Genomic DNA, 15,962 nt, shown 5'->3' with positions numbered 1-15,962 from the left:
GCTGTGCTGGCTGCTGCCAGAGTATCTGTATCTGTGGCGCGTCATTGTTGTGCGTTGCCGTTGCCATCGTAACCAACGCGCCGTCGCCGTCGCTGTCGTCATTGCCGTCGTTCTCGTTGTCGTTGTCGTCGAACTCGCCTAGTAGGCAGCTCAGTTACAAGACCATTATTTGAGGTATTTTTTGTGCGCTCGCTTGTTCGTTTGGTTGGTTGGTTCGTTGGCTGGCTGGTTAGCTCCGCAACGCTCTCTGGCCATATCCATAACACGCCCCAGCTCGCGTCTCAGTGGCATAAACGGAATTCGGATTTGGATCACAAGCAGCAGCAACTGTAGCAGCAGCAGCAGCAGCAGCGACAACAGTAGCAATAGCACCATCAGCAGTTGCACTCATTCGTCGTTTGTTGTCGTCGGGTATCGGAATCACCATCATCAACGACAATCGCCACACACAATTAAAAAAGGATCCCCCGCAACAACAAAATACAAAATACAACAAAAAAAAAATAAACAACTTACGTCGCGAGTGTGATCGAGCGCAGAGAGCAATATGTTAATTATTTGAAATCAATATATCGATAGCATAAAACGATACAAAAAAAATAACCAAGTGACTGTGAACTGTGACTGTGTGTGTGTGTGTGGTTTTGTTAAATTTTCTCATAGTACGTCTCGGTCGTTAGTCGCTGCAAAATTGCTTCGTTTTGGTTGGGAATAGTATGCGAATTTGTTCACAGTGGATTCAACGCATAAAATGGCCGTTGGACCGACGGAGGGCAAACAACAGCCGCCCTCAGAGACCTTCTCGCCCACGACACACCATCAGATTATAGCACCCAGTCCGATATTGGCGGTGCCAACGCTGGCCTTCTCCGCCGCCCAAGTGGAGATCGTGTGCAAGACTCTCGAAGATTCCGGTGACATTGAGCGACTGGCCCGCTTCCTATGGAGTCTGCCGGTGGCATTGCCCAACATGCACGAGATCCTCAACTGTGAGGCAGTGCTTCGTGCCCGCGCTGTGGTTGCCTATCACGTCGGAAACTTCAGGTACGAGACACTCCAATGCAAGACTTTAGCCATTTAGCTGCAGACAAAAGCACAATCACAGGCTCAAATAACATCAGCGTTGATTAACCTCAGGCACAAGGGTTTGCTTTTTTTTGTCATTTTGGTTATTCGATAGTTTCGCATATAGTATGTGGAAGCTTTATATGTGGCACAATGCGAGAGCTGCCTAAATTAATAAACAATGGAATTAATTTACTAATTAAAGAACAAACAATCAAAGCAGCAGACTTTGATTAATAAAACACCGAGCGAACAAAGGGGCAAAACTTCCTCTCTGGAATGTGTGTGTTTGGCTATAAATTCTCAAATTACAAACAAATAATAATATAATAAGCAAAGGCATTTGAATTTGCATTTCCATTTCCATTTTCATTTGGCCGGAAACAGTTCATTGAAGACGGTGCTTTCAATGTCTGGATGATATTATATTTTTTGCTTTGTATTTAGCTTGATCGTTTAGTGCAATTAAGTGCCTGATTGACAAACTACTTTAACTGGTCATAGATAGCTGATGGAGCTCAAGATCAGGTTTATTAACAAGTGGACAAACATGTCGCCACTTCAGCCACACTCGATTGCCATCTCCATCTTGGCCAAGATACTCGCTATCATAAAACATATACTACGTAAATACTCGTACATCGCTGCTGCACTCTCGCTTCTCATTATAGCTGAATCAAGTTTGACGTATTGTTTATGACAGCTGACAAACTGACACACTGCCTAACTGACAAACTGACAAACTTCACTAAAACGGGCTAAAAGCCCGTTGACTAATGGCCCCAGAGACATCTTTCACAAGTGGTTAACAACAGTTTTAAACAAGTTAAGAAAACAACAAATAACAACACACTACGCAAATTGCTGAGAAATCTGCACTAATGATACTCGTACTCATATTTATACAAACTATTTTAATTGACAATGCGCTTTTCGAATTGCATTGCAGCACAAAACTGCAACTTAAGTTCGCAATCGACTTCCATAAATATGATTTAAATTGTTTGCATAAACAAATCTGTAATAAATCGCTTGATTTGCATTATAAATTATGCAAATGTCGTTCATTGATTTTGCTTTGCTTTATTTAGAATTGTTTTAGTTTTCTTGTGGCCTTTCCATTTGCATAATTTATAAATAAATAGTTGTGAAGCAGAAAATATTTGTGAACATATTTCCTTATGAGCTTTTTATTATATTCCATCAGTTTCTAATTGCAATGAAATTTCATATGAAAACGTCTTTATAAAAACATTTGAAGACCATTTTGTTCATATTAAGAAAAGATTAGAATTATCTGTTCTGATTATTAAATAATTAGAATATTGTACTTCTATCGTTAATCATTCGAAATTTTAAGAATTTACACAAAGAAGCATTAAAGTAGTCGGGAATATTTTCTATGATCTCATAAAGTTGAATTGCTATGGTTCAAAAGGTATTTCAATTATTTTAATACATTAAAATATCTTTTCACTATCTTCAATGAACGGGAATAATTAAAAATGTTTTAAAAGTTTAAGATATAAAGTATTATAAGAATTCATTGCACTGTGCAGTAATTAAAGTCGAAAAGATACATATGTATTAATAAGCAAATAATTAATTCAGTGTAGCTTAACAATAAAGAATCTTATGACCAATTAAGAAGATCAGGGTGCAAATATGTTATCTTTAAAATGATATGCACTCTACAAGTATCTCATTAATTAACTAGTTAACTCTAGTTTTTTGGCTATTAATTGGTCACTCCAAATTATGTATTCAAGAGCGAACACTCGAACGCTTTAAATAAAATAGCATATATACTATATACAAATACTTAGACCCTCTGCGCACCATATAAGCATATATAATGGCAGCGCATATATAGACGAAATCAGAGCTGTATGGCAAAGTGATTTGATTGCTTTGAGCTGGTAAATAAATGACTTCCAATTAAAACAATTTGACGTACTCAACTTGGCTGTCAGCAACAGTCGCAACAGCAACAGCAGCAGCAACAGCGACTGTGACTGTGACTGACGACAATCAATGCTTATGAAATTGTTTCAAAATACATATGGCTGAGTTAGGAGGCAATGGTCGAGGGGGAGGTGCTGGAGGAAGAAAAATGGAAGGAGGGGTACAAGGAGTCGAACAATTCATTGCCAAAAACAGGAGCCAGAGGCACAGCAGGACATTATTTAGCAACTGAAATATATAATAGAATATTAGGGTTGTTTTTCCCTGCATTTGCTTTAGGGTTGTCCACGCGATTGACTTTAAGCACATATTGTATACAGTTATTTTTAATGCATTCCTTCCATTGGCTAACTGTGAGTTCTTCCGCATTTCAGGGAACTCTATGCAATAATAGAAAATCATAAATTTACTAAAGCATCCTATGGCAAACTACAGGCAATGTGGCTCGAGGCCCACTACATCGAAGCAGAGAAACTACGCGGACGATCACTGGGTAAGTTGAGGAATATATCTCAAATATAAATGGACCAAAAGTATTCAATTTGTAGCTCTTCATTTTCATTGCAATATTCAAATATTTATTTGAATTCATAATGTATTTAATGATTTACATAAAACTGCATCTTCTATATGAATTTGAGAATAGAAGTTTATAAAAGTACTTTGAAATTTCAATCTTCCAAAATTAGAGTAAATATATATAGAAGAAAAAAAATAAGTTCTTCATATATTCATCAAATTCAAATTTGCATTCTTTAAAAAATAGTTAAAAATATAAATGTTGTTTTAATATATTTCAATAATAACTTTAAAAAAAGCTTTAATTTGCGACCATCTACTGATTTATGAATACCCATTATTATTATTACCCATTATATACATTTTGTTAATATTCTTCATAATATTTTTTATTTATTGTCTACAACTTTTATTTAATTGTTTTTATCTACAAATCAATCATTTTTTTGGCTATATGTTGTGATTACTAATTTAATTATGAACAGTTTAATTTTGTTTGTTTTAATATTTAGTTTTGAATTAATTATTAAACTCTAGCATTTTAATTATTTCTATCTATACTTAGTCAGCATTTAACTATTCATCTTATTTCATTTGTATTTTAAAAATCCCATTCGCACTAAATCGGACTTATGTAAATCTTGCTCATCAGACTTTAGGTATTTTTATCTTCTTTGTAGGCAGCGTCATTTTAAATTTTTCTCTATGATAATATTTTTTATTTGTATTCTTTACATATTTACGATTCTTCATTTCTGATTACTTAACTCTTTATCTGAATTTCTTGCTGAATTTAGCTTCAATTTCGTGGTCCGCATCACTAACTATATTTCCATCTTTCACATTTTCAGGGCCCGTTGACAAATATCGGGTACGCAAAAAGTTTCCGCTGCCGCCGACAATCTGGGATGGCGAACAGAAGACGCACTGTTTCAAGGAGCGGACGAGAAGTTTGCTGCGCGAATGGTACCTACAGGATCCCTATCCGAATCCAACCAAGAAACGTGAGCTGGCCAAGGCCACCGGCCTGAATCCAACGCAAGTGGGCAACTGGTTCAAGAATCGTCGGCAGCGTGATCGTGCCGCTGCTGCTAAGAATCGGTAAGTTAACTTTAAGCTCGGCAAACGCGCTTCACTGCATCATTAGTTGGCCATTAGACATGTGATCGCATGTGTGTAATCCGAGCTGTGGCTCTAGCTGTTTGCTGTTTGCTGTTGGGGGCATCTCAAAGAGCGGCGGCGGCGTCGTTGTCGTCGTCAAGCAAACGGGGCGTAAGCTGATATCTATTCTCAGCCAAGTGGAAGTGGAACTGGAAGCGGGGATCATGCACAGGAGTAGCATAGGGAATGGGCAACGGGAATCGGCAACGGGAGCTGTTTTGTAGTGTGTGCCCTGCTATGGCGTTTGCGTGCCATTTCCATTTCATTGATCCGTGCCGAATCAACGACGACGACGGCGACGATGACGGCGGCATCCATCGAAGCGTTCTCGATTTCTGCGGTCGTCGCTTTTGGCCACATAAAAATGACCGCCGACGATGACGACAGCAGCAACAACAGCATCAGCAGCTGTGGATTTACAACAACAACAATGTAAGCGCTGCCTCATGCCGCATGCCCCAAAGCAGTTGAAAGGTGTAACCGCTAAGAAAAAAGACTTTGCGAGCGAGAGAGAGAGAGAGAAGAAGTTGTAAGAGGGGAAGTTCAAAAGCTGGGCAGCAGCAGCAAAAAAAAGACACAGCTAAAAACTCGACCAATTCGCGCGAAGTTGAAATGAAGAAGATGCTCGGTTCGGGGAGGGGAACTAAGAGAGGCAAGAGAGAAGAGGGCAGCGCGACGCAGTGGAGTCGCAGACCAGGGCCAAGTGAAAGATGGCAAGTTAAGTGGAATGACATGGCAGAAAGCCGTAAGCCCCGCGCAGATCTTCAAGTACGCTGCTCCTGCAGATGCGCAAATATTTCAAGTTGCTTCTACCTGCCGCTTGGTAGATTGGTAGACACCCTTCCCCCTTCCCCACCATTCCCCTGTTCCCCTTGTACCCCCTTTCGATCAGCACTCCCCGATTGCTGAGTCGTCGTCGCATTTTGGCATTCTTTAGAAATCTTGCAGGCGAACGAACCGTGTTTATTAAGTTAGGAGCTTGCCACAAACTGAATGAATCTGCACAATAGCGCCAACAAGCAACAACAACAACAACAACAACACCAACGACAACAACGTGGAGAACAACAACAAAGACAACCACAATGGGGAGCACAATGGCAAGCGCCTTTTTGGGGAACGGGTCATTAGTTGAAATGATGGCGATTATTTCGCCTTGTAAAGTTTGTAAAGCAAAAGGCGGCATGCAACTTGAAGATGGAGATGCAGATAGAGATACAGATGCAGCTATGGACACAGATACAGAAAATTATATGCATATAGATGCAGATACAGGAGCATCTAAAGACCAAGTTATACAAATTTGAATTATAATAAAGATACACAAGTATATATAGAAGAATCTTTGGATGTAGCTACTATTAACGGTACAAATGAACCTAAAATATAAATATAGAAAATTATGAGATAAGATTAAAGCTACACTTTTAAAATACAGTTGAAGCTAAATACACATTTGGAGCAACATTTAGAATATACCAAGAATACCCAAGCAGATGTAGATAAATCTTCAGATGCAGTTACTAATACAGAAGCAGTTTTATATGTATGTAGATATATTTATAGTAAACTTTTAAATATAATAACAATTCTTAAAAAGATATAGAGGATTCTTTTGAATCAATAAAAGATGCAGTCACATTCATCACATCTTTTAAATACACAAAAAATTCACTTGAAAGCACTGAAAGAATCTGGAAATGCTGTAGTAAATAGAGAATCAAATAGAGTAGATAAATACTCTAAAGATACAGATGCAAATATATCATAGAAGAATCTTTAGATGCTGTAACCAATAATAAACCTAGCTGTAGTTTTACATTGAGTTATATTTACAATAACTTTTAAATATTCGAAAATTTCCCAAGAATTTTTCGATAGAGTTACACATAACGAATGCAGTTGCATCTATAGATTGAGATACATTCAGAATCTCAGTACTTATATTTAAGCCTAATGCTTAAGCTGCATTTAAAGTTGCGGCGGCTGCCACAGAAGCAGATACATTTACACGTGGAGAATTACAACTCCATCTTCATGTTCATCTGCAGCTCCTTGAGCATTGACGCTGCAATCCTCGCAAGTGGGCAAAACAGTCGCCTCACTTCGACATCGAAAGTCGGCAGTCCTAGTCGGAGTTGAAGTTGACGATGGCGATGGCGATGGAGTTGGAGTTTTGGGTCTGTCGTGTAGTCATCGTGCTATTAAGGCAGACAACAAGACAAGAAATTCGCCGGCAACTTGCTTGAGTTATGAGAGACACAGCAACAGCAACAACAACAACCGCGAGTTGATATAAAATATAAAAAATATGAAATTAAAAGCCGTTCATATGCCAGAGACGGGCAGGCAGACAAACGGACGGACAGACAGACAGGCTGCCAGTCAACGGCAATGACGAGGTGGCTTCAGCTTCAGCTTCAGTTTTGAGCTTCGACTTGAGCTGCGGCATCGACAGCGCCAGCAATAATAATGATGAGCGAGCTGAGAACTGTGAACTGAGACATTCTAACCAGGCAGCGAAAGAGGGGAGAAGAGAGGACATGCAACACAGTCTCAGACAGAGGCGAAGACTTCGACTCCGACTCCGACTTCGACTTCGAGTCGCTGACTGAATAACAGGCGCTGACTTTTCAAGCATCGCGGTGCTGAACAAAATTGTTAACATTTTTGCTACTGCACTTGAGCAGCGGGTAACCTCTTCTCCCTATTTCCCTTTCTCTCTTTCTCGCTTCCTACTGCTTCCTTGGTTAGCTTTGGCCTCTGCTCAAATCAATCAAAAGCGAAAACTAGACAGCAACTTTAGAAAGGCCTCAAAATTGAGTTGTTCACATTTAAAGCGGAAAATATTTAATGCCTACCACAATTTGTTATGCTCTGTTGCGATCTTATAAATCGACTCTATGGGAAAGATTTGGAGTGCCAAATATCGTAATGCCAAAAATAATGCCAGTAATACGAGTATTTTAATCGATCTGTGTTGCAATGTAGTGCTGGTGTTACAAATTCAAATCATTACATGATTTAATGCAAATATTTTACTTATTTTATTTTTATAATGTGAAATAACACAAGATTGAATACAATTGAAATTAGCTGTGATTAATTGGAGTTATCAATTTAAATGATAGTTCAAATTATTACTCAAATTTATTGCCAATGTTAAATAATATTGAAAACAATCGAAATTAAGCTTGGTTGGATTTGAATTGCTCTTAAAATGGTAGCATAACTTAACCATAAGTTAAAGTGTCAACTATTAAATATTCTGGCAACGCTGCAGCCAGACTGTTAAGTTGGCTGCGCTTGCATGATAATTTGTCAGAGTGTGTTTGTGTGTGTGTCTGCGTAAAGTGTGAAAAGTTTGCATTCAAATGTCAAACACGATAACTTTTAATATTTCACATGCAAGCGGTTGTATTAAATGTGATGACAGCGCACTAAACTGCCTGTTAAATTTAGCATGCATATGAGAAATAGATTTTATAAGAAAAATTATAGAAATATGCAGAAACTAAAAAGCAATAATATATGTATGAAAGATTTGATATGATATGCACATTTATATGAGATATTTTTTTAAAAGTACTATATAAAATAAAAAAGAAATAGGCAATACATTGAAGAGAAATTAAAAAAAAATAAATAAAACGAAATGAAGTATACAAAAAATTAAGTATGAATGGTGAAGAAATGAAGAAAGAATTGAAAGGAAACAAACAAATACCAAAGGAAATATAAAATATATAGAAAACATATATACAAAAAAGTATTATTAAAATGGAAAACAAATGTGTATGAAATAGACAAAGAAATGCACAAAATAAAGTAATAATAAAATCGAAAAGAAATTAAATGGAAAAAGATAATAAATAGCAAATAAATTTGAAAGAAATAGAAAATAAATAGTAACGAAAGCTTCACTTGGCAGCAGCTAATTCAATTTGCCAAATTATGGACTTGAGTTCATTCAATTATGAAGCACCACTTGATGGACTTGGGCTTGGAGATGGATGAGCAGCTAGAGCTGGCGATGAAGATGGAGAATGAGATTCGTGTAATTCAGAGATTCAACACAGATTATTTTATTGCGTGAATTACACAAATGAAATGCGAGTTTCGTGATAGCCACTAAAAATCTACCCACACATACACTTTGAAGAGGGAGAAGAAGAGATGCGAGGTAAACACACGCTCAAAAACAGAAGCCAAATAGGGAAGCACAGTGGGCGGGTGTCGATGAACACGCCACGAAATATGCGGGTGACAAAGGAAGGGGGCAAGGAGAGCCAGCAATTTGTCAAGAAATGAGGCAGCAGAAATGAAATGAAACGCAACACAACAAAACGAAATGAAATGAAATGAAATCAGCGGCAATTGAAATGGGCCATGTGAAGGTAGAAGGGGAGATTTCCACAGTCTCGAGTCTGAATTGAGTGTTTGTAGAAGAGTGTAATAAAATTGAGGGACAACAGCAATAACAACAAACAAATAATAAACACACACAAATATGTTGTAAATGTCAATGATCAATCAAAATGGGAAACACGCAGAAATTAACTCAAACTTCTCGACCATAAGTTGAAGGACAACTGAAGCGAGAAACCCAAAATAAAAACTGCGACGACTCAGAGACTGAACCTGTGAGAACTGTGGAGCTCAAGAGCGAGCCCAGAGAACGAACGATTTCCCAGCAAACAGCTCGAATTCTAATGAACCAAAGGCTGGGAAGGCAAAGGTTCAATCGCGTTGTCCGGACGTCAGGGAGTCGAGAGAGTCAGAAGCTGCAGCCATTGTCAATATCCAAATCGGAGTGCCCACTTGGCTGCGCGTTCGGACAGGCACACTCGAGGTCGATAAGTACCCATACCCATATACCAAGCAAGCTACAGCGCACATCCCAGACAGCAAAGTTCGACCTGGTCTTGGGGGCTGTCCGAGGCACTCGAAGATGTTTGCACAACACAACTACCGTTTCGGTGGCTTGTGAGAAAAATATACAAGCTACACAAGATACAAGATACAATACGGCAGAGATACAGATACGAAAACGTTGGAGTTGGAGTTGCCTCGCCCACTTCAGCAGCGTGTAGAAAGTGTATTAAAGAAATGAAATACAGAATGAACAACAAGTCTAAGAGTTCGGCACATCGATGAGGCTGAAGTTGGAGCTGAAGCTCCGATGATGATGATGATGATGCTGACAGCGAGCCAAGCACCGGATGTGGATATCGATGAGAGATTGGAAGTGTATTGACCATTGACAAGTGAAATGTCTAGCTAAGAGAAGGCAGATTGAAGAGAGAGAGAGAGAAAGACAGAGGTATAGAGAGAGTCAGAAAGAGAGACAGACTGTGTGCAAACAAGGGACGCACTGCAATTGAGCAAATGATAACAATATTCAAATTGAACAAATTTAAATCCCGTTTGTCAACAGATCCTCAGACGGCAAAAGGCCATTTCTCAACAACGACAAAAAATAAACGTTGATTGCATTTAGTGCGCAAAGAAACCAATTCACCCCCTGTCTCTCTCTCTCTACCTCTCTGATGCCCCTTCTCTTGTAGCCCAACCACCCCGTGAAAGGCAAAGCAAAGGCGTTATTCGGTCCATTTAAGCGGAGCGAACCCCGGGGATTTGGCACTTCTCTGTTATGCTCTCTATCGAGCTCTGTTCTTGTCTAAATATTGACACAATTTATAACTTTCAATTTGAATGACACAATTATCGACGAGGACGAGGCATTCAAGTTAAAGCATTGTATTATACCCTATAATCGATAGTGACTAAAGAGCGAAAGATACGAAATACAAACCTGAAGAGAAAGATATTGAAAAAGGTGTTTTTAAAATCAGAGCCATATAGAAGAACTGCAAAATTATATACAGAAATAGATGACACAAAAAATTAAGAAAATAAGAGCTGCCGAATAAAATATAAGGAAGAGTAGAGAGAGAGTGCACAGTAGAGTATCTCAAATAATTCTCTAAAATATTTAAAACATTTTCTTAATAAAGCCAACAAATAAAAGATGTAGTATCTCTCCCCTTCAAATTATTTAAAATCCGAAAATAGAAAAGAACTTTTGCAATTTATTTAACTCTATTATCATAATATCCCTAAATTATTTTGTGCCTCTACTTATTTATTGACAAATTATTTATTATTTATTTATTGTTAATTGTAGCTTAGAATTAAATTCCAGGGTACAAAGTGCAAAACCAAACCAATTGCAATAAGCTATTTATCCAAACAAATACAATTTCGCACACAATACAATCGAGTATATAAAGTCGCAGCATTGCAACACTTATAGGGTATATTTTAGTCATGCATTAGCATGTGATGCGCAGATCAAGAAAATTACCAAAGTAAATACAACTTACAAGAAATTTGCAAATACAATTTTAGCTACTCAATAACGTATGCGTATTAAGATATTGATTATAAATGACAAGTTATGCATCGCTGCTTACCCTTGATACTTCCAACTATATAGTGTATATCACAACTCCATATGGGGTATCAATAGAATATTCATTCGAAACTGTTTGCTTTGCATTAGAAGTTCGTTTTCTATTAACATGTCCAACCCATCGCATCGACCCTTTTTGTTGGGCATCGATTTAAAGCCAGATTTGTTTCGAAAAGAGTTTTTTTTATAGTGTTGTTCTTGTTGTTGTTGATTCCTTTGAGTTTTTGGCCTATGATCAGATCATGTTACCTTGCAGCTGAATTAATTTCACAATCCAAAGATACACACACACTCACACAGATGCAGATATACACACAGATACAACTACATATACATGCATCTTCTGACATGAGCCGATTATAACATTTCAATGTCTCTCGGCTTCAGGTTACCAGCAAGGGTTCGCTATCTGTCGCTCCCTCTCTCTCATTCACTCACACGCTCTCTCTCTCTTTCTCATTATATTCCTTTCTCGCTTAGTTTGTGTCCACGCGGGTAATTACATACGTGTCATTTCGGCTTCAGCTTCAGCTTCGGCTTCATTTAGGTGCCACAGTATCCGATTGCCATCTGAATTGGAGTAACCCTTTTGGCTCCCCCCTCTACACTCTTTACCCCCCTTAACTCCCTCTCCCTCTGTGAGCTGTTTAGTCAATTGTTTGGAAAATATACGCTTGCATATCAGATTCAGCTGCAAACTTGGCTCAAGCCGAGCGTGCTGAAGACGGCCTTGACGTTGCTGACCCGTGCCACAAGCTGCGTCCAGCCGGGAGTCAGGCATTTTTTGTCGCCATTGAAGCGTACGCAGACATTTGCTACTGCCCGCAAAAGCCAGCTACAATTTCACAAACAACTCCGCCATTTTCACACAAATTTGTTTCTTTTTTTATGTATTGAGATAAATTGAATATATTGTAGAATCTATACAAAGATTAAAAGTACTTTATCAGGATTACTATTTAACTGTTATAGCATATAGAATAACATTCAATTTTCCTTCTTTATATTGTATTTTGTATCTGTTGCGTATTACATCTTAAAGTTGCAATTTCCATTTAAATCTGAAAACTTGTGCCCTTTAAAAAACTTTACAGTTTATAGTTTGATCAAAATGAAATTTTTTTGACTTGTTTGGAATATAGTAATAAGTTTCTTTTTGATTCTGGAAATTCGCTATTTTTAAATTCTTGGGACAAAAGAAATCTCTAAACAATTTTTATCTGCATAGAATCAATACAAATATTACCAATCTTATCAGTCTTTGAGATCAAGTTGCTTATTGATGCGGAGAGAAGTATTGATTCTTTCATTATGTTGGGCACATTTTTGATTGACACTAAAAATTATGGATAAAAAATAACTACTACCAAATGAAAAAGTACTTATAGTTGGTGTTGGACCCCAAAGATAAATGCTGGAGTTGCAGAGACAGTGAGAGAGACACTGTGGCGACTCCCAGCAGCGGGTAGCCAAAAGAAGCTGGTACGGGAGTGATCGGGGTCATGGGGAGTCAAGTGGCCAAGTGGTAATCCATCAAGTTGGCGCATTAGGCAACTAAACGATTCCATTTTCAAAAGGTAGCCGCAGATACATTTCCAGCAGTTGAGTTGTGGAGTTGTGACTGCTTCGACTCAACTCGACTTCAATGTGAATGCTTCGGCTGCTGCTTCCCTCAACATCATTAATCACACAACACGAGCCGCAAAGGACAAGGGAATGTGCCGACTTCGAAGCTGGACTCCCGACTCAGACTCCGACTCCCGACTCTCTCGACATTATTAATGCTGATGGGTCAACAAATTGCGGCAAGTTGAGCGAATCCTAACCGATAATTATGACAGTGTAGCCAGGAGTCGTGTTGGGTTCTCCAACTCTCTATCTCTCTTGCTGATGTCTCTATTTGTTGTTGCCGCACAGTTGCTGCTCTAATCAAGTCATCTCTCTCTCCCGACTTCGCTGCCGCTCGCTGGGGGGCACGCCTTTGTTTTGCCTTGCCACAGATAATTTGTCTTAAGCATGTGTGAAAGTTGTCTCAGATTTATGAACACAGCCCGTCAGCCCGTCAGCCCGCCCGCCTGCCGAGCTCAAGCCCAGCGAACGACAAATGAGCCGTGCCCCTGACTGTAATGGGGCATGCAACCATCAACCAACAAGCACACATGCAACTCGCTACGTGCTACGTACTACGTGCATGCAACACGCCTTCTTGCCACATTTACTAATTAAGTGTGCAACGCGCTCTGTTTTTTATTTCTTAGCATAACGAAATCCCTTTTTCCATATCTAAATTTCATTTAATAACTGGGAATATTGAAAGCATATATCTCTCACAATTTCGAAAGAATATTTGAACTTTTTTGATTAATTGTCGATTAAACAAAAGCAAACATCGATTAACTGCTTGATTTATATCGTCGTTGAGTCTATAAATCAATACGCACTAAGCGTGTCATTAATTCACTGCATTTAACACATGTTCAACAAATTGAAATATTAAAATCTGAATAATTTACAATATTTAAACGTTCATTAAAGCTTTGCAGTGATTCTTAGAAATACATATATTATACTCATTTCTGATATAATTACAAATTATTAAAGGTAGTAATCAATATCATAAAATTATGAGAATATTCTATGATAGCATTTGATATACATGAATACATGAATACATGAATTTTGGCTTGGTATAATCATCAATTATTAATAATTAATCTTAACTCAAGTTTTAGTAATTTAAATGTAGAATGCTAAGAATAATGTGTAATATCTAAAATTAAGATTTGCATTTCAGAACGCATTTCCGAGACTAGCTACATTTATTCTCATTACTAGACAAGAATTTTGAATATACAATATTTTATTTGAGTGGTTCAACGGCTTAGGTATGCAATAGTATATAGTATATACAGTACATATATCTTCAGACAATCGCAGTTGTTAAACGCAATTGTTATTTTTGCTGACAGCATTGACAAATATATAATATTAATAACTTAAGAATATATTTTAAATATTCAAGAATTCTGAGTTAATAAGTCAAGTTCTTTAAGAAGAATAATAAGAAAACAAATTGGGGAATTTTGATAAAATGTACAACATAATCATTATAAAAACCTTACTTCAATGATATATACTCTATAGTATATAGATTTTATTCATCTCGACTAATCCTAAACTATTCCCAATTCTCTCATTACAGCATCCAGCACAACCAGAACAACTCCGGCATGGGCTGTCGCAGCCGTCGGGCGGACGGAGCCGCATCGCCGACACCGTCGGACAGCTCGGACTCGGACATCTCGCTGGGGACGCACTCGCCGGTGCCGAGCAGCCTGCAGCTGCAGCACAGTCCGGGCAGCATGTCCAATGGCGCCAACGAGGAGAGTCTCAGCGTGGACGACGACAAGCCGCGTGATCTGAGCAGTTCGCTGCCCTCGCCGACGCCACCGCAGTTGCCGTCGGCATACGGCGGAGTTGGAGCACCAGCTGGAGCAGGAGCTGGAGCTGGCGCATCGTCTGTACTCCCCGCTGGTTGTTTGCCGCCCTTCAAGCTAGATGCCGCGAGCAGTCTCTTCAATGCCGGCTGCTACCTGCAAAGCTTTAGCAACCTCAAGGAGATGTCGCAGCAGTTCCCCATTCAGCCGATAGTTATACGACCGCATCCCCAATTGCCGCAGCCGCTGGCCTTGAATGGTGGCGCTGCCTCCGCCGCCGCCGCTGCTGCTGCGCATCTGCATCATCCGGCCTATGCGGCAGCCTACAGTGTTGAGTGTGGCGTCGTGGTGCCTCCACCGCTGCCGCCGCCAAAGCTGCGCATCAATTCGCCCGAGAAACTCAACTCGACTGCGGTGGCTGCAGCGGTGGCAGCCGCAGTTGGCGCTGGACATCATGAGGGGAACTCAACGACATCCACTACAAGCTATCATCACAGTGGCCAGCTGCTGCATCGACCCTTCTCCACGTCGCCGGAGCTGAAGCACAGTGCTCCGGAGATCACATGATATCAGCAGCGGGTCTGAGCCCAAGGCCTTGCCCCCAGGGTTTCTCACTCCCCCAGCCCACCCTCAGTCCCCTCCTACTCATCCCAAGTCTCCTGCAGCACTTTATGCCCAGCTATACAAATTGTTTCAATTCCTAGCCTAAGTTAACTGTAGTTAAGCAAAAAAAAAAACAACCAGTTGGGAGTCCTTCGCCTCCCCCTCGCGCCACCAAGCAATAACTCCAAACTTCGAGCTCCAATTCAAATCGACAACAACTGCAAATCCTATGGAGATATATTGACATATTGATAACATCGTCGCACACTTTTCAAAGATAGTTATTTAAGGTTATTAACAAACGCATATGCGAATCGAATTGGCAAACTCCATTTGAAATTGAAAATGAAATTGAAAATGAAATTGACATTGACATTGAAAGAGCAAAACTGAAATTGAAAGCGCAATTTCAACGAGTTTCTCATTCAACTTGTGTGTACGTAATTGTAAATAGAGTTTAAGTATGCAAATCATAGAGCTTACGTATACATTTACTATAGAATGCAATAAAAACACACGAAATGAAAACAGTTAAGAATTTAAATCATTACCGAACATCCAACAACGTCTTTTTATTCCATTCGCATCTGGGAGAATTTCAGAAAACTAAGTGGCAAACAATTCAAAGAAGAATTTGAAAGAATCTATTAAAAATATTTATGAATCAAATTAAATGACTTTGAAGAAATTCCAATTAAGTGGAAATAGTACGAAATTGTTCTTTGTATATAGCGAAA

General features: G+C 39.0%; 1 protein-coding gene across 2 annotated transcripts; it reads left to right on the top strand.

Annotated features, from left to right (window-relative positions):
- Nucleotides 1-751: 751 nt before the first annotated feature.
- On the top strand, nt 752-15,392 carry LOC133842813 (protein Optix). Of its 2 annotated transcripts, XM_062276066.1 has the most exons (4): nt 752-1,044; nt 3,405-3,523; nt 4,401-4,650; nt 14,388-15,392. In XM_062276066.1, exons 1-4 carry the CDS (start codon nt 752-754, stop codon nt 15,187-15,189), a joined length of 1,464 nt encoding a protein of 487 aa, XP_062132050.1. In that variant the 3' UTR covers nt 15,190-15,392. The 2 variants fall into 2 exon arrangements, with proteins under 2 accessions (XP_062132050.1, XP_062132051.1); XM_062276067.1 differs by lacking the exons at nt 752-1,044; nt 3,405-3,523; nt 4,401-4,650 and adding an exon at nt 12,692-12,710.
- Nucleotides 15,393-15,962: the final 570 nt, after the last annotated feature.

The sequence above is a fragment of the Drosophila sulfurigaster genome, chromosome 3 (genome assembly GCF_023558435.1).
Source record: "Drosophila sulfurigaster albostrigata strain 15112-1811.04 chromosome 3, ASM2355843v2, whole genome shotgun sequence".
NCBI lineage: Eukaryota > Metazoa > Arthropoda > Insecta > Diptera > Drosophilidae > Drosophila > Drosophila sulfurigaster.
The sequence above is the reverse complement of the archived record's forward strand: the minus strand, read 5'-3'. Positions and strand labels throughout refer to the sequence as shown.